The sequence below is a fragment of the Astyanax mexicanus genome, chromosome 22 (assembly GCF_023375975.1).
Source record: "Astyanax mexicanus isolate ESR-SI-001 chromosome 22, AstMex3_surface, whole genome shotgun sequence".
In the NCBI taxonomy this organism is placed as follows: domain Eukaryota; kingdom Metazoa; phylum Chordata; class Actinopteri; order Characiformes; family Acestrorhamphidae; genus Astyanax; species Astyanax mexicanus.
The window spans coordinates 12,136,681-12,163,899 of NC_064429.1; the positions used below are offsets into that span (position 1 = coordinate 12,136,681).

General features: G+C 39.6%; 2 protein-coding genes across 3 annotated transcripts in view; both read right to left on the bottom strand.

Moving 5' to 3' along the window:
- The window catches only part of LOC125786879 (uncharacterized), a 70,132-nt gene that overhangs the window by 26,488 nt on the left and 16,425 nt on the right, over positions 1-27,219 (bottom strand). Inside the window, exon 1 of one of the 2 annotated variants that reach the window (XM_049470506.1) lies at positions 3,915-4,052. The exons of the other annotated variant lie outside the window; for it this stretch is intronic. The gene's annotated coding sequence lies outside the window, so the exon portion shown is untranslated. Of the gene's footprint in view, positions 1-3,914; positions 4,053-27,219 lie in introns of those variants that run through there. 2 annotated transcript variants of the gene reach the window in all.
- On the bottom strand, positions 502-25,333 carry LOC111191005 (uncharacterized). The gene is made up of 3 exons (XM_049470508.1): positions 25,248-25,333; positions 21,823-22,306; positions 502-1,167 (listed from the first exon to the last, which is right to left on the bottom strand). Exons 2-3 carry the CDS (start codon positions 22,283-22,285, stop codon positions 749-751), a joined length of 882 nt encoding a protein of 293 aa, XP_049326465.1. The 5' UTR covers positions 22,286-22,306; positions 25,248-25,333; the 3' UTR covers positions 502-748.

Sequence of the window (27,219 nt, forward strand, 5' to 3'; positions counted from 1 at the left end):
AACTAAAACAAAATTGCAGAGCCATGTTTTAATGTTATGTAAAACTATTGTTTTATATGTTGGTCTAAGTAATAAAATAGTGAAACATTATAAAAATTGTATTTCATTTTTTTCAAATGAAAAACAAGTGAATTCTCCTAATTGAATCATTTCCTGTTAGAGGTAAGGAACACTTTGCACTAAATATTTATAGAATAATAAGTAAGTAATGAAATATTCACACTGCTTCTGTTTTGGAGGATTAATCAAATCCTTTAAAACATGCTGCTGTTCAATTGGGCTTAAATAATGTATTTATCATTACTGAAGTACAGGAGTGGTACTAGCATTTTAAGAGATAGAATATGAACACTGCTGTCGACAAATCAGGTTAAAACTATCAGTGGATCAGGAGTGTTAGCATGTTTAAAAACTGTAACGCTGTGAAATAATTTTATTTAAAGTATCTCAGTGTAAAATCTCAGTTACTAATGTGATAACAAGACTCAGGAGACGACAACAGTCTTTTATGATGCTTTAATCAGAGACAGATCAGAAATGCAGAGAAGAAGCTGATCAGAACTTCCTGTTACACACATTATTCATTTAAACTGATACAGACATCGTTAAACTTTGTTAAACATGATTGTTTTTCGCTATTAATCAGTACAGGGTTCTCTAAGCGTAAGCGTGTTCTCAGTGCAGACAGATATGTGATTATGTTGATTATGATTACTGACACTGAGACTGATATGAGACTGAGAGTATATCACTCTACATAATAAGCAATATACAGAGGTGTAAAACCACAACCACTCAGATTTTTCTCCACAACGTTGCAGCCATGCTCTTTGTAGACTCTCCGAGCTTCTTCTCCCACCAGCACAGTGAAGTACTGGATCTTGGAGGTTTCTCCAGGCTTGTACCACAGATACACACCATTTCCACATGGTGTGTGTCCCCCATGGAGATTGGTATCAACCTTTACGAAGTGTTTTTTTTTCAGGTGATCCTCATCATCTGCACAGAGAGAAACGCCGAGGGCAGTCATGCCACTGGCATCGGCATCTGTGGTACGTTGATACCAGAGGAACACTGGAGTAGATTTTGCTCCTCCATTGGTGTTTTGATCCACTCGGAAGAAGCCTGTATTGAAGTTATCTGTGTCTAAAGTGAAACTCTCAGAACCTCTGATGTCGGAGATGTAGGTTTGTTTGTTCCACTTCACCCAGAGATAAACTGGATGTCCATCAGCGCCGCGGTTCAGATTACAGCCCAGACGCTCCCATCCGGACTTGAACAGGATTGGCTCATCCGTTACACTGATGGTCACCCTCAGATCCACAATGGAGACGTCAGACTCAGTGGTGTCACTCATGTACCACAGGAATATCGGGTCACCTTTTGTTCTAGCATTTAGGTTTTTATTTATCTTTTTGAAGCCAGCAGCAGTAAGACCAGCATCCATCTCTGGTCTGAATGAGAACTGGATTCTGTTGATGGAGGAAAGGCTCTCCTTTTTGTACCAGATGAACATAGGTTTCCCTTCGGTTCCACTGTTGAGGTCACCCTGAACTTTAGTGTAGTGCTCTTTTCTAAATTTCTCTTCATCCTGAGGACTGATAGAGATCTGAATGACTGCGTCAGACATGTTGTGGTTGTATTGGAATACCTGTTATAAAAAGCACCAAAAAAACATATGTTTGAGCTAAAACACTGTCACCGAGGAGACAATTATTAATTCTGAATTTACCACAGGTAGGTTTAAAAATATAGCATTCTGTATTCTAGTATCTGTCATGCGTAACAAAGCTGCTACGAATGTTTTTCAGAAATAAATTTTTAAAGTAATTGCTAGAAAAGCCTTCGCCACAATCAACAATCTTACAATTACTGTGAGTCATTCAACAGGGGATCATCGAATAACGTGTTTTTGAATGCAAGTAGTAGAGTTCAGTAACACTGACCAGTACAGTAATATATCAGTTTACTCATGCTTAGTGGAGTTCAGTAACACTGAGATTAATAACTGATATTAGAACAGTGATTTATCAGTCTACTCATGCTTTAGTAGAGTTTAGTAATGCTGAGATGAATAAATAACTGATATTAGAACAGTGATTTATCAGTCTACTCATGCTTTAGTAGAGTTCAGTAATGCTGAGATTAATAAATAACTGATATTAGAACAGTGATTTATCAGTCTACTCATGCTTTAGTAGAGTTTAGTAATGCTGAGATTAATAAATAACTGATATTAGAACAGTGATTTATCAGTCTACTCATGCTTTAGTAGAGTTCAGTAATGCTGAGATGAATAAATAACTGATATTAGAACAGTGATTTATCAGTCTACTCATGCTTTAGTAGAGTTTAGTAATGCTGAGATGAATAAATAACTGATATTAGAACAGTGATTTATCAGTCTACTCATGCTTTAGTAGAGTTCAGTAATGCTGAGATTAATAAATAACTGATATTAGAACAGTGATTTATCAGTCTACTCATGCTTTAGTAGAGTTCAGTAATGCTGAGATTAATAAATAACTGACCAGTACAGTAATATATCAGTTTACCCATGCTTAGTGGAGCTCAGTAACACTGAGATTAATTAATAACTGATCAGTACAGTCATTTTTTAGTCCACTCATGCTTTAGTAGAGTTCAGTAATGCTGAGTTGAATAAATAACGGGTCAGTACAGTGATTTTTTTGTCTATTCACACTTTAGTAGAGTTTAGTAATGCTGAGTTGAATAAATAACGGGTCAGTACAGTGATTTATCAGTCTACTCATGCTTTAGTAGAGTTCAGTAATGCTGAGATTAATAAATAACTGATATTAGAACAGTGATTTATCAGTCTACTCATGCTTTAGTAGAGTTCAGTAACACTGAGATTAATAAATAACTGATAAGTACAGTGATTTATCAGTCTACTCATGCTTTAGTAGAGTTCAGTAACACTGAGATTAATAAATAACTGATCAGTACAGTGATTTATCACTATAATCATGCTTTAGTAGAGTTCAGTAACACTGAGATTAATAAATAACTGATCAATACAGTGATTTATCAGTCTACTCATACTTTAGTAGAGTTCAGTAACACTGATAATAATAAATAACTGATCAATGCAGTGATTTATCAGTCTACTCCTGCTTTAGTAGAGTTCAGTAACACTGATAATAATAAATAACTGATCAGTAACACTGATAATAATAAATAACTGATCAGTACAGTGATTTATCACTATAATCATGCTTTAGTAGAGTTCAGTAACACTGAGATTAATAAATAACTGATCAATACAGTGATTTATCAGTCTACTCATACTTTAGTAGAGTTCAGTAACACTGATAATAATAAATAACTGATCAATGCAGTGATTTATCAGTCTACTCCTGCTTTAGTAGAGTTCAGTAACACTGAGATTAATAAATAACTGATCAATACAGTGATTTATCAGTCTACTCATACTTTAGTAGAGTTCAGTAACACTGATAATAATAAATAACTGATCAATGCAGTGATTTATCAGTCTACTCCTGCTTTAGTAGAGTTCAGTAACACTGATAATAATAAATAACTGATCAGTACAGTGATTTATCACTATACTCATGCTTTAGTAGAGCTCAGTAATAAATTATCAATCAACTGTTAAATAAACTGTTGAAATAAATTTGGCATATATAAAGGAGCTGTTGTGTACTGACTTCATAATCTGTCATTATTAAAACAGTTTAGGTGGTTGTGTGTTTTTTTTTTGTCAGATATAATTTTAATTGATTCTCTTTAAATGTGCAATAAAATGTAATGTGGTCTTTATACAGTTCTAAATTGTTAATATTTGTTGTCCATCTTTCCTGTTCTTCTTCTATTTATTTAAAATTAGATTGTCAAACATTTGGTAAGAATTTTAGATAAAACATAATTACCAGTAAAAGATGAGAGATGTCTTCCTGGAGGAGACGTGGAGAATGGGTTCTTCTGCTGAGATGGAGAACTCGGGCAGATGATGAGGCTGATCTGATGGACCACCCTGTTTATATACAGAAGAAGATGAAGTGAGAGGAACGCCTGAGAGACTGAGGACCAATCAGCTGTCAGTACAGCATGTGAACAGATTTCATCAGATCAATCATTTTACTGGAAAAAGAAGATTCACTTTATCTGCACAAACCTGTTTTTTTTTTCTTTTCACATAACACATTGTGTAACGGCCTCCTGCTGAAACTGACACTGATATAATGCACTGTTGTAACTCAGACCCCCTCCTACAAGATTCTTCAACTATAATACAAAGAGTTTTAATGTTATCCTTCTTTTTATTTCTTTTGTTTTATGGTCTATATAATAATTGTATCTTTTAGACCATTCTAAGCTAATATGGGTTTTGTATGACTTTACCTCCTGCACTCTTTACTGTGTTTTGCATTGAAATTAATAAATCAGTCTGCCTTGAGTTTTTACAGAGTAGAAAAAAACTGAATAAAAAAAGATCAAAACCTGTTTTCTCAGAAAATGTATTCAGTATTCTAGAAGCTTATTTCAAAGCAGATACAGCTGCAGGTCTTCCTAGGGCATACTCACACTGGGCACACTTTACAGTGAAATGCTTAAATCATCACAGTGAAATTTTATTTTGAACATAAGGGTGCTTGTACAATTTGATACTTGTTAATATTTCTTTGATAAAAACACAGCATTGTTGTGATACGTGGCTTTTCACCGTGCAGAAGCTCCTCCTAGAAAGCAGCATTTCTCCATGATTTTTATACATAAAAAAAATATTTTAGCCATGCAGGCCAGCACAGGATGGGCATTATACTTTCAGTATCTTCATTTATTACAAGTATTCTGTGTAGTGCTAGTATTATGAAATTATATCAGATTACAGTAGAAGATCAAGACATATCTCTCCTAGACACACACACACACACAGTGTTGTAGCAGTGTGTTTGGGAGACTTACTGAAGTATTTCCTGTCCACCTGTCCAGGTGTTCATTTCATAAAGGGTAATTCTAAGGTAGCTGAGCTTTTGCTTCAGAATCAATGGATTTGGCTTTTTTCACACATCAGACTGACAGAAAACCGTTCAACATATTTCAACATGTTTCAACATATTTCACCATACTTCACACATCGTAGGTGGCAGATAAACGGCATTTCTAGAACATGAGGGTGAAAGAACAGTTCCATGGAACTCGTGGGCGGAGAAAAAATAATTCCATCTTCATTAATCCTTCACAAGGGCTCACCTTCACCCAACGGCTACTTCATAATTTTCTCACAGATCTCCTCTTCTGATATAAAACACATATGTTCATATAATAATAATCTTACTGAACTATGTGTGGAATAATTAAAGTACGGTTTTACCTGCTTAATCGCAACTTCAGTGAAATGTTTAATTTTACTGTGTTTTCTCTACATTTCTTTCAGTAGAAGTGCTGACATTCTACAACTACAACTACTTTTATATAACTTGTGTTATATTGTGTTTAATTGACCGCTTTTTCCCATATACATTAAAAACTGCCATTAAGGAGGTTTTAACGTGACTATAATGATATAGAGTTTTATAAATGACACTTCTAGTAAATTGGAAGTTTAAACACATACAAGTTTGTTGAACTCTAAGTATATAAACTAGGGGTGTAACGAGACTCATTTCACGAGACACAATATTCAGTTCAAATTTTTGATTGAAATTATTTTATTTGTCACAAAATGCAAAACTGCAGGAGAATTGTAAAGCAGGGACACACATTGTGACATTTTACCATTTTACAAAAAAAATGAACTGATTTAGAACTTGATGCAGCAACAAAATGTTGGGACAGAGTAAAAGAATAACAGGAAAAGTGCCTGACCACCCTTGTGTTATGTTGTTTCTGTACGCTGCCTGGCCCTCACTACCCCTTTTAGCTTAGCTCCCTTTAATAAACCTTGTGAATCAGTACATCCTGTTTTTAATGTAGTGCTGCCTGAGGGCCTGAAGATCACCAGCATTCAGTACTGACCCCTCCTACCAAAAATCAGCAGCATTTGCTCCACATACACATTTCTACCACTCCTGCCCCCAGTTTTAACATGAATTGCAGTGGCGTGCAGTGAATATAGTGAGTCCCCCTTCTTCAAACCCCCCAAGCGCCCTCCCAACCCTTCCACCCCCCCTCTGTCAGTCATATAAGAGTCCTATAGCAACTGAAAAACACAAACTAATGCTTTGAATTAGTGGCTGTTTTTTATTTTAGTTAATTTATAAAATAAATGCTTACACTTATATAAAAGAACTATAATATAAATTTCCTGATTAAAAATTATGTAATTATTTACATGCACTTATTGTCACCCTTTCTCTGAAGGGTTAGAAGGCCTTACTGCACACCACTGATGAATTGGATTAATTATATGTAGTGCTTGAGATATATATAAGTTTAAAGGCCAGGCAAGGCTGATAACAAAATGGCAGCGTACAGAAAGAACATAGCGAAAGGGTGGTCAGGCAGTGCAGGGTCAAAAACAGAAAATCAAATATAGAAGCACAGGCTAATGAGAGGTAAAAAAAAAAACAGGTCGTACACAAGGCAGGAAATATAATAGGCAAGGCTAAAGGGATAGCCGAGAAAACAAAGATCGGTAACGAGAAAAGAAAAAGTAAATGTGTTGTAGAAAATTTAGATTCATAATTCGACAGGGGACAGAAAGAAATGAGGGGTATATATATATATATATATATATATATGCAACCTGTGACCTCGAGGCAGCCCTCAGGGGCGGGGTTATTTAAATGAGTAGGCGGTCTCTCCACAGTCTTTCTCCCTCCTCTGGTCTCTACTGCACAGACTCGGGTTTCAGGATCGCCAACATGGAGGAAGATTTTGGCTTCATTTTCACTGAATGAATGGAAACGGAGACACAGCGTCCATCTTTTTTACAGTCTCTGTTCTGAACTTCGGTTAATTTTTCTACTTTTACATCAAATGAATCGAAGCTCATTCTAGTATGATTTTATCCAGCCAAGCACGGCCAAGCAGCGGTGGGTAATCCCTTTTTACCACATACAACAGTAACTTGGTTGTTTGCTTATTCAGCTGGACTGTGACATTAATACCTCTCTCACAGGAACCTGTTAAAGTATTTATGTCTTCTATTTAATGCTAGCTGGTTTCAGAGTTATGTGCTGTAGTGACTCTTCATACAGACGCTCAGAAACGATGGAATCTGCTGCACCAGTATCAGTATCCATGTGACCCACCAGCAACAGTACGCTCAGCCTACCTCCTCCGCTGGACGGTCACGCTCAATGCCTTTTATAAAACTTTTAATAGTTTCAGTCTGGTGTTTTATTTCATCACCACCTTTTTTTAGTTTACTCTCTTTCACTGCTTTTCACTAGTTATTTTGCACTGATATAAAACCTATCCTTTCTCTATAATATTAGCTATAAGCTGATTCTACTGTAGCTAAGGTAGTAAATGCCTGTATTTAGTGACTTACAACATTTATGGAATTAAAGTAAACCACAAACAAATTATAAAAAAGGCAACGTTCCCTGTACTTCTGTTTATCAATATAGAAACCCTTTTAACGGTCTGTTTACAAACCAAACATGCTAATTCATATTACTGATTTCTGGTACTGTCTGGTTTATATTCATATAAAAGTTTTAGGAAAGTTATGGGCCAGAACCATGGTCTAAACTAAAAAGCCCAAATATTTTAGACTAATGTTACTGTATATTTCAAAGTGCTCTCTCACAACAGTTCATTTAAACATTAGCTTTTATTGCAATACATTGCCACTGTTGCTACTCACTGCTCTCGTCACTGAACTCGAGTTTAAAACCGGTGTTGTGCTGAATTCAGCCCCCCGTCACGAGCTGCATCCCCTATGGGCAGCGCATACGCTATACAATGAGTCATTCCAGTCATTAATTAATAAAATAAAACTTTTACTGATGCAGACTTTGTATTATCTAAACCAAATCATTCACTTTTGGTGCAAATAAATCTCACACAGCCAATCATTCTCTTACACTTACAAAATAATACATATGGGTTCAGAGCTTTAGACTAAATCACACAGACAAAACGTTTAGGCTGATCATGACTACTGTAAAGTGTGATTTTCAATGAATAGTTAAAATATATATATATATATATTTAATATGACTTAGAAAACTGTAAAACTGATGAAATAAATATATAATAAAGATAAATATAATGCAATGTTTGACAGTTGTCAGTGATTGGACCCCTTTTTAAACCCTGCTACCTTTTTTATTATAATCATTATATTTATACCTGAATGTCTACTACTAAAAGTATTTTGTGATTGGGTCTACAAAAATAAAGTTTTAGAGGATCAGACTATTTGTTAGTAAAAAAGTTTTAAATCCTGCTGCATATATATATATATATATATATATATATATATATATATATATATATATATATATATATATATATATATATATATATATATATATCAATTAAATTGATTCAGTTAATATATATTGACCCTATATGAGAAATCAATAAATAAAAAAATGTAGAGATTGGGTAGATAACTTTGAGACTATATCGTCCTTCTTATTTCCTTTTATTTAGTGTTTGGTAAACCTAAATGACTAATGACTCATGATACAGGATAACAGATTAACAGTGCTTTGATGTTTGTATATATATTTAAATGTATCGTATGGTTAAAGTTAATGACGCACTCTGGAGTTCTGCAGAATTTCAGATACAGGTAGGGGCTGGATCATAAACAACCTATACATTTCTGTGGAATTTGGATGAGCTCCAAAAGTAAAAAAAAGGCTGGATTAATTTCAGTAAACATGATCTACAGCTTTCTACTGAACCTTTTTTGTACTGAGCTGATTTACCAGTACTGATCCAAACATGTGATTAAATGATAAGTTTCAATATTTTTGCATAAAGTCGATCAAAAACATCAAGTTCTCAAAGTTGATGAGGAGAACCAAATCAATTAGATTTGCTTTGTTATTGTTTGAGTGGTAAGTGTTAAGTGGTAAAAGTGTCAGAACTGGTTTAAATAATAATATAGCCGCAAGCGGCAATCATCAGGTTCAAGCACCAACTGGCACAATGGTGCCTACTAGAGCATTGACTGGTGATGTGTAAGAAGGTCTAATATGATTGCAGATGCCCTGTCACATTTAGAGATTATTAAAAGTTTTTCACCTGTTATTAATGTTGAGCAGAGGCCTTTCAACATGATGATGCTTAAATTCACATGCAAATCTATTGAAGTTTGTAGGATATTCATCAAGTGAGTTAGCACCAGTCAAAAGGTGTCTACATGTTATGGGTATTGATCAGGTGGCTTCAACCAGAATGATCACAAAATGGTGTTCAGATTGACCTTTTAACCTTTGCAAAACAAGCTGAAATGTTTGACCAAACAAGTTTAAATTAACACAAAGGAGTGCATTGTCTGACATGACATGTAATTACAAAGTTATTCTGAATCTAGTTCTGAATTAAATGGCGCTTCATCAAGCACCAACTAGCACAATGGTGCCTACTAGAGCATAGAATGATGATGTGTAAGAAGGTCTAACACAATTGGAGACACTCTGTCACATTTAGAAATTATCAAAAGTCTTTCACCTGTTATTAATGTTGAGCAGAGGCACAAAGGAGTGCATGTTCTGATATGACATGTAATTACAAAGTTATTATAAATCTAGCTCTGAATTAAATGGCGCTTCATCAGAGTGATATTGTACAGAGGTCTTTAACATTGTGAGATTACAGCAAAAACTGCAGAGTTACAGCAATTTAGGTTAGAAATTCCAAGGACGCACAGATTGCTTGATGCCTGGACACTATTTTATGTAAAATTTTCACAAATGTTTTTAATGAATCTTAACCTAGAGACTCTACAGTGTTCAACAAGACCAAAATGGAGGTGATAGGCCAAATATCCAGAGACTAGTTTCAATATAGCTATTTTCAAACAATTAGCAATTATGAATAAACAAAGCACTTTTTAAGCATAGTTGTATTGACAGATTTGTCAGAGCCACTGTACTTCATATGGCAAAAACAATTAGATGTCAAAACAGTACAGTATGATTGACATATATTAGTTTTTTTGGAACAGCGCCCCCCAGTGGCCGGATTGTTTCAGCACTTTGCAGGTCACTACAATGTCTCCACCTGAACATAACTGCCAAGTGTCATCCAGATTGGGCAACATTCAGCCTGCCAAAATGTCTGCTGAATGCTGATTGGCTGATGGTGTTCAGCCATGTTGATTGATTAAGTTGCCCTTTGAACATCCTTTAGAGGTTGTGTGATAGATTCTGCATGCAAAGTTTCAGCTTGCTAGGTTGCACGATTGCTGAGAAACAGTGTTCCAAATTTAACTGTTGGAGTGAATGGGGCATATATCCGGAAGGACTAATTTGCATATGGCGGCCATATTGTTTACAAATTTCAAAAATGTTTTGATGAATATTGAAGGCCATGCTCTCATGAGTATTTTGATACCAAACATGCCAGGATTGGTCAAAATTCCTAGAACTAGTTCACAAAAGTATGTTTTGCATATTATGCAAATTAGCAAAAAATCTATATAGACGGAAGTGCATGGTCTGAATTGAAAAGTTGTAGGTATTGACCCAAGGAATCCATCTAAAAGAGAATTTTGAATGTAGGTCTTAGGGTTTTTTAGTTATTGAGAAAAATGTGAAAAATGAATTTCCTTGCTTATAGCGCCACCACTTGACCAATCTGTGCCAGATGCATTGATCCTACATCTACTTACCAAGTTTCATATCTCTACGACTTACGGTTTAGGCTGCACAACTGCTTTAAGAATAATAATGAGAAGAAGAAGAAGAAGAAGAAGAAAAATCTTAGCAAAAACAATAGGGTTCTACGCACCTTCGGTGCTTGAACCCTAAATATATTAGTATTTCATACTTTTATACTAATATATGGAGATTTGATTTATTAGAGAGGAAAGAAAAGAGTCATTAAGTCAGGCAGGTAGAGATAGAGGAACTTGTTAAGGAGTTAAGGTTGGGCTCCGAGTGGTCCAGCAGGCAAAAGTGATGCCACTATGATCAGGAGATCGCCAGTTCGAATCCAAGTCATGCAGCTTGCCGTCAGCTAAAGAACAGTGGTAAGATGATCCTGCATTAGAGACCATAGCTTTTCATCTAGGACCCTAGAATTCTAGGCGTCTTCCAACTCCATACAAATACATTTGGTGGTCCAGCGGGCTAAATGCTGCCACTATTATCAGGAGATTGCTGGTTCTAATCCTGGCCTTGCAGCTTGCCATCAGCTGCCGGAGCCCTGAGAGAGCACAGTTGTCCTTGCTCTCTCTGGGTGGGTACAGTACAGTAGATGACGCTCTCTTCTTTCCCCTCATCACTCCTAGGGTGATGTGGATCAGCACAAGGCTGCGTCTGTGAGCTGATGTATCAGAACCAAGTCGCTGCACTTTCCTCCGAGTGTTAGCGCTGTAATGCTACTCGACAATGCTACAGCATCAGCAGCAGTTCAAAAAGAGGTGGAGTCTGACTTCACATGTGTCGGAGGAGGCGTGTTCTAGTCTTCACCCTCCTGGTGTGTTGGAGCATCACTAGTGATAAGGAGAGTCCTAAGGAATTGGGGAGAAAATGTGAAAAAAATTAGAAATAAAATTATAAGCAGGAGTTAAGTATAATGAGCAGTGAAGCAAAGGGAATGAGGAGGAAAGACAGGGCATTAAGATACAGCATGAAGTGACAAAAGGTAGGTTAGGCAATGAGAAAGAGGTGGAAAAAGAAGGAGCATGATAGAGCAGCATTTTTCATAGATTGCTTTAAGTTTTTAAGACTTTTTTAGTTTTTTAGTAAAGAGATGGCTGGAACCCTAAAGTTGGAACAGGAAGTGTACTCTGTAAAGGTAAGGACTTCCACCAGTGACATAGTGGAAAATTAATGTTAACACTCCCTAGGTGCAGTGAGGTACAGGATACAGTCCAGCACCAGGGCAATGTGGAGTGTCGTATAGATGAAGTGTTAAACCAGATATTTTGAGTTTTTATGAAAAACAATAAAAAAATAATTGGAAAAGGGACTCCAAAGGACTGGCGAAGGGCGGGGGCTGTCCTTATACCAAAAGACAAGAAATCCGTGATCGTTGATCAGTTCCATCTTATAAGCTTGATGAATGTGGAGGGTAAGGTTTTCTTAAGTGTGGTTTTCCCAGAGACTGGAAGCATATTTAAAAGCAAATAATCCAATTGACACATCAGTGCAAAAGTCCCCTGTCCTTAGAACATAGTAGTATAATGTGGCATTAGATTCAGAAGCTCCAGCCAACCTCAACAAAACATCCAGCAAACTTTACCAAAACATCCAGCAAACTTTACCAAAACATCCAGCAAACTTTACCAAAACATCCAGCAAATCTCACCAAAACATCCAGCAAACCTCACCAAAACATCCGGCAAACTTTACCAAAACATTCAGCAAACTTTACCAAAACATCCAGCAAATCTCACCAAAACATCCAGCAAACTTTACCAAAACATCCAGCAAACTTTACCAAAACATCCAGCAAATCTCACCAAAACATCCGGCAAACCTCACCAAAACATCCAGCAAACCTCACCAGAACATCCAGCAAACTTTACCAAAACATCCAGCAAACCTCACCAAAACATCCAGCAAACCTCACTGAACACATCCAGCAAACCTCACTAAACACATCCAGCAAACCTCACTAAACACATCCAGCAAACCTCACAAAACACATCCAGCAAACCTCACAAAAACATCCAGCAAACCTCACCAAAACATCCAGCAAACCTCACTAAACACATCCAGCAAACCTCACTAAACACATCCAGCCAACCTTACCAAAACATCCAGCCAACCTCACTAAACACATTAAGCAAACCTCACTAAACACATCCAGCCAACCTCACAAAAACATCCAGCCAACCTCACCAAAACATCCAGCAAACTTTACCAAAACATCCCGCAAACCTCACCAGAACATCCAGCAAACCTCACTAAACACACCCAGCAAACCTCACCAAAACATCCAACAAACCTCACTAAACACATCCAGCAAACCTCACTAAACACATCCAGCAAACCTCACTAAACACATCCAGCCAACCTCACCAAAACATTCAGCCAACCTCACAAAACACACCCAGCAAACCTCACTAAACACATCCAGCAAACCTCACTAAACACATCCAGCAAACCTCACTAAACACATCCAGCAAACCTCACCAAAACATCCAGCCAACCTCACCAAATCATCCAGCAAACCTCAACAAAACAACCAGCAAACTTTACCAAAACATCCAGCAAACCTCACCAAAACATCCAGCAAACCTCATTAAACACACCCAGCAAACCTCACCAAAACATCCAACAAACCTCACTAAACACATCCAGCAAACATCAATAAATACATCCAGCACACCTCACCAAAACATCCAGCATACCTCACTAAACACATCCAGCAAACCTCACTAAACACATCCAACAAACCTCACTAAACACATCCAGCAAACCTCACTAAACACATCCAGCAAACCTCACCAAACACATCCAGCAAACCTCACTAAACACATCCAGCCAACCTTACCAAAACATCTAGCCAACCTCACTAAACACATTCAGCAAACCTCACTAAACACATCCAGCCAACCTCACACACACATCCAGCCAACCTCACCAAAACATCCAGCAAACTTTACCAAAACATACAGCAAACCTCACCAAAACATCCAGCAAACCTCACTAAACACATCCAGCAAACCTCACTAAACACATCCAGCCAACCTTACCAAAACATCCAGCCAACCTCACTAAACACATTCTGCAAACCTCACTAAACACATCCAGCCAACCTCACAAAAACATCCAGCCAACCTCACCAAAACATCCAGCAAACTTTACCAAAACATACAGCAAACCTCACCAAAACATCCAGCAAACCTCACTAAACACATCCAGCAAACCTCACTAAACACATCCAGCCAACCTTACCAAAACATCCAGCCAACCTCACTAAACACATTCTGCAAACCTCACTAAACACATCCAGCCAACCTCACAAAAACATCCAGCCAACCTCACCAAAACATCCAGCAAACCTCAATAAACACATTCAACAAACTTCACCAAAACATCCAACAAACCTCACTAAACACATCCAGCAAACCTCAATAAACACATCCAGCAATCCTCACTAAACACATCCAGCAAACCTCACTAAACACATCCAGCAAACCTCACTAAACACATCCAGCAAACCTCACTAAACACACCCAGCAAACCTCACCAAAACATCCAACAAACCTCACTAAACACATCCAGCAAACCTCAATAAATGCATCCAGCAAACCTCACCAAAACACACAGCAAACCTCACCAAAACACACAGCAAACCTCACTAAACACATCCAGCAAACCTCACTAAACACATCCAGCAAACCTCACTAAACAAATCCAGCCAACCTCACCAAACATCCAGCAAACCTCACTAAACACATCCAGCAAACCTCACTAAACACATCCAGCAAACCTCACTAAACACATCCAGCAAACCTCACCAAAACATCCAGCAAACCTCACTAAACACATCAAGCAAACCTCACTAAACACATCCAGCAACCCTCACTAAACACATCCAGCAAACCTCATCAAAACATCCAGCCAACCTCACCAAAACATCCAACAAACCTCACTAAACACATCCAGCAAACTTTACCAAAACATCCAGCAAACCTCACCAAAACATCCAACAAACCTCACTAAACACATCCAGCAAACCTCAATAAATACATCCAGCAAACCTCACTAAAACATCCAACAAACCTCACTAAACACATCCAGCAAACCTCACTAAACACATCCAGCAAATGTCACTAAAACATACAGCAAACCTCACCAAAACATCCAGCAAACCTCACTAAACACATCCAGCAAACCTCACAAAACATCCAGCAAACCTCACTAAACACATCCAGCAAACCTCACTAAACAAACTGAACTGCTTGAATTTTTGCACCAGGAGTAAAGCAGCATAAAGTTATCCAAAAGCAGTGTGTAAGACTGGTGGAGGAGAACATGATGCCAAGATGCATAAAAGAAACTGTGATAAAAAAAACAGGGTTATTACACCAAATATTGATTTCTGATCAGTTAAATTAAGTACATTAAATTGATCTGGTATATTGAATAATATGTGTGTGTGTAAATGTATGTATGACTGTGGGTCCAGATATGTATTGGTACTCTGTTCTCTGCTGTAGTGCTGGATGCAGTCCTCCAGGTGGACGGGGTTGTTTCTGGTTGAGAGTACGCTGTGCCCTATTGGCTGCCGCCTCTCACCGGTGTGTGTGGATGAGTGCTGAGTATGAATGGTTATGTGTAAATGTGTAAATATAAGCTATATAAGCTGAACTTCAGTCATTAATTCATCTGCTGGATGATTAGAGTGGATCCTGCAGTCACACCGATACTGAAAATAAACCCACATATGCAGGATTCTGGATTCTACTGATTAATAAACCAGAAAACACGACGAGTTTAAACTGATCCTGACTGTCAGACGTACTGAGATCTGATCAGCCTTCAGCAGGAATTACACTTATTATTTACACTTACTGTCTGAGATAAAGAACACGAGTCTTTCTGGGGAAACGGGGGTTACGTCTACTGCTGTGCTCTTGTGATATATTTATATATAAAGTTCTGAACATCTACACAGTGTGAGTTTACCACACACACTAAACACAGAGGTACTCAAGAGTACACTGTTCATAATTGTTACCCTCATGAGTATAATATTGATCTTTACAGGGTCAGATGTTCCAGATGTTCCAAGTCTTTCCTAATACAGATTTATAACATTTAACCAGAAACAAGGGAAAATTCTCTCTAGTGTATCACTGCACTAATAAACTATATATATATTATTTACATAGAGTAATTTTTCATTTGAAAAACAGACAATTTTGGATCATCAAGTTTTTTGACACATATTCAGTTAAAGATAACATTTATAATCGTTTTCATTTTTACTAGTATAAAAAGACAAATCTGTACTTACAGCTCTGGAACGAAAATAAAGAGAGCACTTCAGTTTCTGAATCCGTTTCTCTGATTTTGCTATTTATAGGTTTATGTTTGAGTAAAATGAACATTGTTGTTTTATTCTATAAACTACAGACAACATTTCTCCCAAATTCCAAATAAAAATATTCTCATTTAGAGCTTTTATTTACAGAAAATGAGAAATGACTGAAATAAAAAAAAGGATGCAGAGCTTTCAGATCTCAAACAATGCAAAGAAAACAAGTTCATATTCATAAAGTTTTAAGAGTTCAGAAATAATCAATATTTGGTGGAATAACCCTGGTTGGTTTTTAATCACAGTTTTTTTCATGCATCTCAGCATCATGTTCTCCTCCACCAGTCTTACACACTGCTTTTGGATAACTTTATGCTGCTTTACTCCTGGTGCAAAATTCAAGCAGTTCAGTTTGTTGGTTTGATGGCTTGTGATCATCCATGATCTTTAATTAACTTTTCCTTTTACCTTAATTCTTAATTATGTTTCTTTTTCTATTTGACCTTTTGCCTTTTTTACTTTTGTTTTATTTATTTTTTCTATTTTATCTTATTCCATTTTTGTTTTAGTATCATCTTTCATTATTTACTTTTTATTTTTATTATTATTATTTTTTGTTTATTGTTACATAACTATTTAAAATACTGAGGTTTCTTGTTTTTGTGTTTATAATCTTTTAAAGTCACTGCTTTATTTTTCCCTTGTCTGTGCTGTATATGTGTTACACATGTGTGAACATGTATTTTTTTATGAAAAACGAGTGAATTAGTCTAATTGAATCATCACCTGTTAGAGGTAAGGAACACTATTGCACTAAATATTTATTAGAATAATTAGTAATGTTGTTAGTAATTAAATATGTACTGCTTGTTATGATTTTTTTGGGGTTCTTTTAAACAGTTAAACATGCACCAGGTTAAACTGACCCGGGAACACCATTACTGTTCCTGATAAATAAACATAACAGGAAGGTTAATCCAATCTCTTTAAACATGATGTTCAATTGGGCTCAAATCTTGTATTTATCTTTACTGAAGTACAGGAGTGGTACTAGCATTTTAAGAGATAGAATATGAACACTGCTGTTGACAAATCAGGTTAAAACTATCAGTGGATCAGGAGTGTTAGCATGTTTAAAAACTGTAACGCTGTGAAATAATTTTATTGAAGTATCTCAGTGTAAAATCTCAGTTACTAATGTGATAACAAGACTCAGGAGACGACAACAGTCTTTTATGATGCTTTAATCAGAGACAGATCAGAAATGCAGAGAAGAAGCTGATCAGAACTTCCTGTTACACACATTATTCATTTAAACTGATACAGACATCGTTAAACTTTGTTAAACATGGTTGTTTTTCGCTATTAACAGGGTTCTCTAAGCGTAAGCGTGTTCTCAGTGCAGACAGATATGTGATTATGTTGATTATGATTACTGACACTGAGACTGAGCCAGAGGATATCACTCTACATAATAAGCAATATACAGAGGTGTAATACTACAACTACTCAGATTTTTCTCCACAACGTTGCAGCCATGCTCTTTGTAGACTCTCCGAGCTTCTTCTCCCACCAGCACAGTGAAGTACTGGATCTTGGAGGTTTCTCCAGGCTTGTACCACAGATAAACAGCATTTCCACATTCCATTGGCACAATGGAGATTGGTATCAACCCTTACGAAGTGTTTTTTTTTTTTCAGGTGATCCTCATCATCTGCACAGAGAGAAACGCTGAGGGAAGTCATGCCACTGGCATCGGCATCTGTGGTACGTTGATACCTGTCAGGGTTGACCCAGGCAGAGAGACGAGGAGGCGGACGTATGTGCAGGTATGGCGAATTTATTAAACAAAGATATAAACAAATAAACAAGTAAACAAGAAACAAAGAAAAACAAGAAACAGAGGCGAGCTAAAACTAACAAACAAACGAGATACTAAAGAGAAACAAACGGGGAGACTATAAAACTAGGCGGGAATAAACTAAAACAGGGCAAGGGAATAAACTAGGGAAAACACAGGGAACTAGAAAATAACAGAATAAACAGGAAGATAAATATAAACTACAATCAAATAGGGAGGCTGACAAAAACAAACGAGGAACTGAATAAATACAAAACTAAACAAGGCAGAGCTGTATAAATTTAGGGAATAAACTACTAAAAGACTAAACACTAGGTGACTAGGGAACACAGAAGTAAACTAATAACTAAAGCTAGACAAACAAAACGGAACTGAACAAAACAAGAATTACACAAGAAGATAAACAAAGAACAAGGGACCTAGGGCAATGACTAATGAAACACTAAGAGACTAAGAAACACAGAGACAGAGAAACGCAGAGAGACAGACAACGGGGGACAGTGCAAAGACCGACACGGACAGGTGACAGAGGAAAGCTTTTAAACATAACAGGAAACACACTGGGAGTGGAAACACCTGGGGAAGGGGTGGAGCTACAAATGAGACATGAGGTAATGGAAAATCACAGGCAGAACACAGGGGCACGGGTCACGTGGGACAACACAGGCACGAGGACAGACAGGAAACAGGGCCAGGCGTGACAGAAACCTCCCCCTAAACGCGCAGCTCCCGAGGCGCGGAAAAACAAACCCCGGGGGCTGGCGGCAGGGAGAGGCCGGGGAAAACAGGAGACCGAACGGGAGACTGGACAGGGAACCGGACAGGAGATGGAGACAGGACAGGGGACAGAGACTGGACAGGGAACGGACACTGGACGGGGAACTGGACGGGTGACGGAGACTGGACGGGGAACGGAGACTGGACGGGGAACGGAGACTGGACGGGGAACTGGACAGGTGACGGAGACTGGACGGGGAACTGGACAGGTGACGGAGACTGGACGGGGAACCGGACAGGTGACGGAGACTGGACGGGGAACTGGACAGGTGACGGAGACTGGACATGAGACAGAGACTGGACGGGACCGGACATGGGAACAGGGACAAGAACATTGACGGGGACGGAAACAAACACAGTAACAGGGACAGGAACAGAGAAACCACCGGGGACAGGAACTGGAACACTCACAGATACAGGGACCAGGACAGGGAGAGACAGGGGGACCAAAAACATAGGTGGGTGCCCAGGACTGGCAAAAGTCTGTGGGGACAGCCTGGGCACATAACTGGGGGCAAAGTCAGGAGGCCTAGGAGCAGGCCTGGAAATACGGGGCCTGGGCCCAAACATAGTTCTGGGAGCTGCTGGAGCTGGATCAGCTGGGACTGCTGTTGCTGGAGCTGGAGCAGCTGGGACTGCTGTTGCTGGAGCTGGAGCAGCTGGGACTGCTGTTGCTGGAGCTGGAGCAGCTGGGACTGCTGTTGCTGGAGCTGGAGCAGCTGGGACTGCTGGGGCTTGAGCTGGAGCAGCTGGGACTGCTGGGGCTTGAGCTGGAGCAGCTGGGACTGCTGGGGCTTGAGCTGGAGCAGCTGGGACTGCTGGTGCTTGAACTGGAGCAGCTGGGACTGCTGGTGCTTGAGCTGGAGCAGCTGGGACTGCTGGTGCTTGAACTGGAGCAGCTGGGACTGCTGGTGCTTGAACTGGAGCAGCTGGGACTGCTGGTGCTTGAACTGGAGCAGCTGGGACTGCTGGTGCTTGAGCTGGAGCAGCTGGGACTGCTGGTGCTTGAACTGGAGCAGCTGGGACTGCTGGTGCTTGAACTGGAGCAGCTGGGACTGCTGGTGCTTGAACTGGAGCAGCTGGGACTGCTGGTGCTTGAACTGGAGCAGCTGGGACTGCTGGTGCTTGGGAGAGCAGCGCGGCCGCCGCTGAAAACTCGGAGAGCGGCGCTGCCGCTGCTGCAGTCTGTGAGCGCGGCGCGGCCGCCGCTGAAGTCTCGGGGAGCGGCGCGGCCGCCGCTGAAATCTCGGAGAGCGGCGCGGCCGCCGCTGAAATCTCGGAGAGCGGCGCTGCCGCCGCTGCAGTCTGTGAGCGCGGCGCGGCCGCCGCTGAAGTCTCGGGGAGCGGCGCGGCCGCCGCTGAAATCTCGGAGAGCGGCGCGGCCGCCGCTGAAATCCCGGAGAGCAGCGCTGCCGCCGCTGCAGTCTGTGAGCGCGGCGCGGCCGCCGCTGAAATCGCGGAGAGCGGCGCTGCCGCCGCTGCAGTCTGGGAGAGAGGCGTGGCCGCCGCTAAAGTCTCGGAGAGCGGCGCGGCCGCCGCTTGTATCAAGGGGTGCAGCGTTTCAGACGCGTGCTTCACGGGGCGTGGCACGAAGAGATCCGCTGCAGCACTGGAGCCCGAAGCTGCGGGTGAAGTAAAAACCCGGACTGGATTCCTACTCTCTCGTGCAGAGTCTGGTGTGAGGAGCGCGGGGAAAGTCTTTGACCGCGGCTGGCTCGCCGCGCAGGGGGTCTTGGAGCGCGGTTCCACTGCCACCGTGGAAGGAAGTAGCGGCAGGCGGGCTGGTGCAGGAGGATAGTCCTCTTCCTCCTCGCTGGACGCAGGTGTGAGGAGATCGGAGTAGTCCCAGAGAAAGGACTCCTCACAGCCTGCATCCAAGTCACCACCTTCCTCCTCGGGGCGAGGACCGAGGCTGACAGCACACACCCCCAGCGCCCCCCCAAAATTTTCCCCGCTCCGGAGGGAGTCCTCCCGCGCCTTGCGGGCCTGTTTCCTCCGAGACTTTTTTTTCTTATGAGTCTCGGTGGGCACCGCTGAAGCTGGGCTCACGGGCTCCAACCCGAGGAAAGGCGCCGGGAGCGGTTCATCTCCTCGGATTTGCTCGGCGAGGAGGCGGAGAAACTCCAGGTCCGCCTTCCGAGCAGCGTGCCATTCTGCTACATCCATTAGGTCGGTCTTTTTGTCAGGGTTGACCCAGGCAGAGAGACGAGGAGGCGGACGTATGTGCAGGTATGGCGAATTTATTAAACAAAGATATAAACAAATAAACAAGTAAACAAGAAACAAAGAAAAACAAGAAACAGAGGCGAGCTAAAACTAACAAACAAACGAGATACTAAAGAGAAACAAACGGGGAGACTATAAAACTAGGCGGGAATAAACTAAAACAGGGCAAGGGAATAAACTAGGGAAAACACAGGGAACTAGAAAATAACAGAATAAACAGGAAGATAAATATAAACTACAATCAAATAGGGAGGCTGACAAAAACAAACGAGGAACTGAATAAATACAAAACTAAACAAGGCAGAGCTGTATAAATTTAGGGAATAAACTACTAAAAGACTAAACACTAGGTGACTAGGGAACACAGAAGTAAACTAATAACTAAAGCTAGACAAACAAAACGGAACTGAACAAAACAAGAATTACACAAGAAGATAAACAAAGAACAAGGGACCTAGGGCAATGACTAATGAAACACTAAGAGACTAAGAAACACAGAGACAGAGAAACGCAGAGAGACAGACAACGGGGGACAGTGCAAAGACCGACACGGACAGGTGACAGAGGAAAGCTTTTAAACATAACAGGAAACACACTGGGAGTGGAAACACCTGGGGAAGGGGTGGAGCTACAAATGAGACATGAGGTAATGGAAAATCACAGGCAGAACACAGGGGCACGGGTCACGTGGGACAACACAGGCACGAGGACAGACAGGAAACAGGGCCAGGCGTGACAATACCAGAGGAACACTAAAGTAGATTTTGCTCCTCCATTGGTGTTTTGATCCACTCGGAAGAAGCCTTTTTTGAAGTTATCTGTGTCTACAGTGAAACACTCAGAACCTCTGATGTCGGAGATGTAGGTTTGTTTGTTCCTCTTCACCCAGAGATAAACTGGATCTCCAGCAACGCCGAGGTTCAGATTACAGCCCAGACGCTCCCATCCGGACTTGAACAGGACTGGCTCATCCGTTACACTGATGGTCACCCTCAGATCCACAATGGAGACGTCAAACTCAGTGGTGCCACTCATGTACCACAGGAATATCTGGTCACCTTTTGTTCTAGCATTTAGGTTTCTATTTACCTTTTTGAAGCCAGCAGCAGTAAGACCAGCCTCCATCTCTGGTCTGAATGAGAACTGGATTCTGTTGATGGAGGAAAGGCTCTCCTTTTTGTACCAGATGAACATAGGTTTCCCTGAGGTTCCACTGTTGAGGTCACCCTGAACTTTAGTGTAGTGCTCTTTTCTAAATTTCTCTTCATCCTGTGGACCGGTAGAGATCTCAATGACTGCGTCAGACATGTTGTGGTTGTATTGGAATACCTGTTATAAAAAGCACCAAAAAAACATATGTTTGAGTTGTCACCAAGGAGACAATCATTAACTCTGAATTAGTAGGTTTTAAAATATTGCATTCTGTATTCTAGTATCTGTCATGCATAACAAAGCTGCTACGAATGTTTTTCAGAAATAAGTTTTTAAAGTAATTCCTATACAAGCCTTTGCCACAATCAACCCTATAAAAAGGGGTAGTTGGAGGGTTTAGGAAGTCGTTTGCCCTGGTTCACCCCTCCTCTTTCCGGTGAACTTGACCTGAATATCTGGAGTGCATTATGTCTCCTTATGTTGTGTAGCTATGTAGTTTTCACTCCGTCCTACCTCACACCAGGCTTCCCCGTTGCTTTTGCAGGGCAGCTGCGTTAGACTATTTCGGTTTAATGATTGTGCAGTGCATAGCCGTATATTACTATTTTGTATTTTTGCACTTGGCCTATAAACTCAATATAAAAAAATCGTTTGTTTAGAAATTATTTTATATTCTTAAACCATGTTAAATTGTATTAGATTAGAGGAAATTCATTCAGACATCATTCTTTTTTGTCCCGTTACCGCTCCGCAAAAAATCCTTCTTTTAATCCTGCGCCCGCCGCCACACACACATTTTTGCCGCACCTGCCCAACGGTCCTAATATAAATTTAATTAATTACATTTAGTGCTTAAAATTTACATTTTATTTATTGAAACCGAACTGATTAGTGCGTTCGCGTTTCTTACCACAGTCCAAACATCATCGGTGTGTGTGTGCGTGTCGGTCCATTCTCCGCTCTGAGATTTGTCCTATACCTACTCAACGAGCGAATATCCGAATACCCGAATATTCGGGTCCAGCCCTAGTAGCAATATAACTCTCTTATTTTTTTAATTATTAGATATTTGTAGAATTTGTAGAGATTAATGAGATAATTGTTGTGTTATTTTTAGACGTGGACAGGCCAAGTTCCGATTGAAGGACGTTAAGCTCTCTTTAGCTGCTCCGGTTTTTGTGGTGCTGCTGCTTTCTCTTTTGGTAAAGCTGTTTGTTCCAGCTGTTAAACTGTTATATTAATACAATTTTAACGGGCCTAAGATTGATTTTTTGTCCATTATTTTGTTTTGTTTATATATACATTTTCCCTTTGAGTGTCGCTTGGTTTGTTTAATTTCATCCCAAGAAGCGTTTTTCCGTTTTTTTTCCCCGCTTTTTTTCAGTATTACAAGTTTTCGTAATTTTCTTCGCTTGTGTGGAGAATTTCGTTTTCTTTTTTTGAAATTCGTTAGATTATATTTTTGTCAACATTTTGGGTTTATTTTCGTTTGTCATTTCTCTAATAATAATGGTACGAGGCGTGTGTGAGAGGATGAATCACCTGGCCGCTGTGCTTTCCTCCGAATCAGCAGCATCCCGAAAAAAGGGTGATTGACTTCACACGTGTCGGAGGAGGCGCGTGCTCGTCCGCATCCTCCAAGGGTCGCAGGTGCCACCGGTGATGGGGACGCACAAAGGGTTGGGACAATTGGATATCCAAATTGGGAGAAAAATGGGGGAAAATCAGAAATATAATTATAAAAAATGTAGTACACCCCCGACATAAAGTAATAATGCATATACACATATCAGCTGCTACCAAAAACATGGACTGCCACAAACTTGCTCTTTTCAATATCCGATCCATTACCGGCAAAGCTCTCTAGTCTATGACTTTATCATGGACTATAAATTTGATTATTTGTTCCTTACGGAAACTTGGCAGCCACAAAATGATTTCTTTCACCTTAACTTAGCTACAACACATGGCTTTGTTTACATGAGCAAATCGCGCTCATCCGGCAAGGGAGGAGGTCTTGCAATGATCTATCGTGAGAGTTTGAAGCTAACAACAAAATTAGTATAATCTATAAGCAGCTTGGTGGCTGGAGTCTATCCCAGCTGGCATCGTGCGGAAGGCAGTATACACCCTGGACAGGGCACCAACACTCACACAGTCACACCTAGGGGCAATTTTTATCCAACATCCAATTAGCCAATCTTTGAACTGTGGGAGGAAACCTGGAGCACCCGGAGGAAACCCACGCAGACACAGGGAATAATATAATATAATATAATATAATATAATATAATATAATATAATATAATATAATATAATATAATATAATATAATATAATATAATATAATATAATATAATATAATATAATAATTGATTATAATTAATAGTAATATAATATAATTGGTTCAACCACGAATATAATAATTTTTCTCCCTCAAAATTGGCGGTCCCTGGTGTTTAAGGTGCTGAACTGCAACCCGAATGCCCTTCAAGTAGCGAGTAACGAGAATAAGGAGTGGGTCAGGGGACTCGTTAATCTGCGAGTGAGTTTACCTAGTACTTTAGTTATGCACTAGTTTGGGAAACACTCTTTAATTAACGATCAATCTTAAGTACGAGTTAACAAAGTTCTTAGCATTGCAGAGCTTTCGGGAAACCCACCCCAGTACAATGATTTTTCAGTGTACTCATGCTTAAGTACAGTTTATTAACACTGAGATTAATAAATAATTGATCAGTGATTTATTTGTCTACTCATGCTTTAGTAGAGTTCAGTAACACTGAGATTAATAACTGATCACTACAGTAATGTATCAGTGTACTCATGCTTTAATAGAGCTTAATTACACTGAGATTAATAAATAACTTATTAGTACAGTGATTTATCAGTCTACTCATGCTTTAGTAGAGCTCAGTAACACTGTCCGAAATAATTTTAACTGATTCTCTTTAAATGTGCAATAAAATGTAATGTGGTCTTTATACAGTTCTAAATTGTCAATATTTGTTGTCCATCTATCCTGTTCTTCTTCTGGAAAATATATGATTTTATTTTCCATTACTTGATTACAATTGTCTATTTAGAATTGTTAAGAATTTTAGATAAAACATAATTACCAGCAAAAGATGAGAGATGTCTTCCTGGAGGAGATGTGGAGGATGGGGTCTTCTGCTGAGATGGAGAACTCTGGCAGATGATGAAGTTGATCTGATGAACCACCCCGTTTATATACAGTAAGAGAGGAAATAGGGAGCGGAGCCTGAGAGACTGAAGACCAATCAGAGTGAGAACAGATAAATATTTTTTCTTGGAAACTTTTTGTTGTTTGCAGTTTTGGTCCAGATGCTGTAGCTCTGCAGAAACGGTTTGCCCTGAAGCTTAAAGCTTAAAGTAATACTACTTTCCTGAAGGGACAACTGAACTATCAGTCAGTTTTAATTACAGTCTACAATAAATGAACTGATAAATAAATGGGTCCTGACAGGTCTGGGATTTGTGAGTGTTGGATAGATAAATAAATATTAAATTGGTGTTAAATTTACATACAGGATTGAAATATATACATAATAACAGTAATGTGTTAAGGATATTATTTAAAAGTAAGTACATGTTATCTACAGCAGTGGAATATGAAAAAAATGTAAACGTGTAGAGAGTAATGTGAATGGTTATTTCTGAGGTAGGTTCAGGAGTCTGGTAGCAGTGGGGAAGAAGCAGTTCTTTAGCCCGGTGGTTTTGCATTTCACACTTCTGTACCTCCGGCCTGAAGGCAGAAGAGTGAACAGTCCATGGTGGGGGTGGGTAGAGTCTTTGAGGATGGAGGCAGCTCTCCTGAGGACTCTCTGGTGGTAGATGCTCTGCACGATGATGTCCACGTGAGGTCCTCACTGATGTGGATGCCCAGGTATTTAAAACTGTGAGGTTGTTGTCCTCACACCATGACACCAGCCGTGTCACCTCCCACCTGCAAGCCACTTCATCTCCGCCACTGATACGTCCTGTCACTGCAGTGTCATCTGTGAACTTGTAATAAGTGTGTAACTGATGAACAAAAACACAAAACAACATCATTGATAAAATGCAGTGTTTTATTTTACCTTTTAAAGATGTCACCCTTGTTAATTAAATAAAGGTTTATCTTCACAAAAAAAAAACTGAGTACTCATTTGGAGTTTGGGGTATGAGCTCTCTGTGTGTTTAGGGTTTTTTATCTGTTCCTGTGATTTTGGTCAATTAATCAAATCTCTTAAAACATGCTGCTGCTAAATTGGGCTTAAATCATGTAATTACCCTTAGTGAAGTACAGGACTGCTACTAGCCTTTTAGCATTAGCATGTTAACACATAATAACAACTCCAAACACAAACCCACCTCCAAGATGAGAACTGATTTGCTGAGAAGCTGATAGAAGCTAATAATTTGGACCTTTCAGGCAGTATTTGTTCAGACCTCCCCATAAAACATTTTGGGTTTCTATGATCCAAAAGTTAAGGTCACATATGTGACTATAAACTGTATTTTTATAGTTTTACAGTTCATTATTATTTTTTTAACTTGCCATTGCTATGCTTTAACTGCTATTTACATTGTTTTTTCATTCAAGCAGATTGTTTAATGTTCCCAATAAAAAAAAAAGGAATTATTATTAAAAACATGAAATCATACAAAAAAAATGTTGGTGGGGGCATGCGCAGTGCCGTAAAGAAGCACATATTGATGGGAAGCATAACTCGACAGAACAGTTCCCCCCCTAAACACACAGACCCCAGGCTACACAGCTGATTCACACAGCTCCTCTCCGGCTAATCGTAATAAACACTGCTGGAAAAAGTTTAGCTGCGCTGCCATGGAGAACAAAACGCACAAACTTTGTGTGATAAAATCAGCATAACATAAACACAGCGGACATTGTGAGACATTTCCCACCACCAAGACTTTCAGAAAGGTAAACTCAGTTTGTGGACGCAAGTTAAGCATGTAACGTAGCGCAGCTCAGCTAACTTGTTAGCTAACGAAGGCAGTTTGATATGTCTCGAATTTAGTTCAGCGTTGTTTAATGTCTAAAAGGGATCTATGTAATCCATGATC

Coding starts and splice junctions, on each gene's coding strand:
- LOC111191005 (XM_049470508.1), bottom strand. CDS start 22,285: ATGTCTGACGCAGTCATTGAGATCTCTACCGGTCCACAGGATGAAGAG. Junction 1,168..21,822: donor CTACATCTCCGACATCAGAG/GTTCTGAGTGTT, acceptor CCGACATCAGAG/GTTCTGAGAGTTTCACTTTA.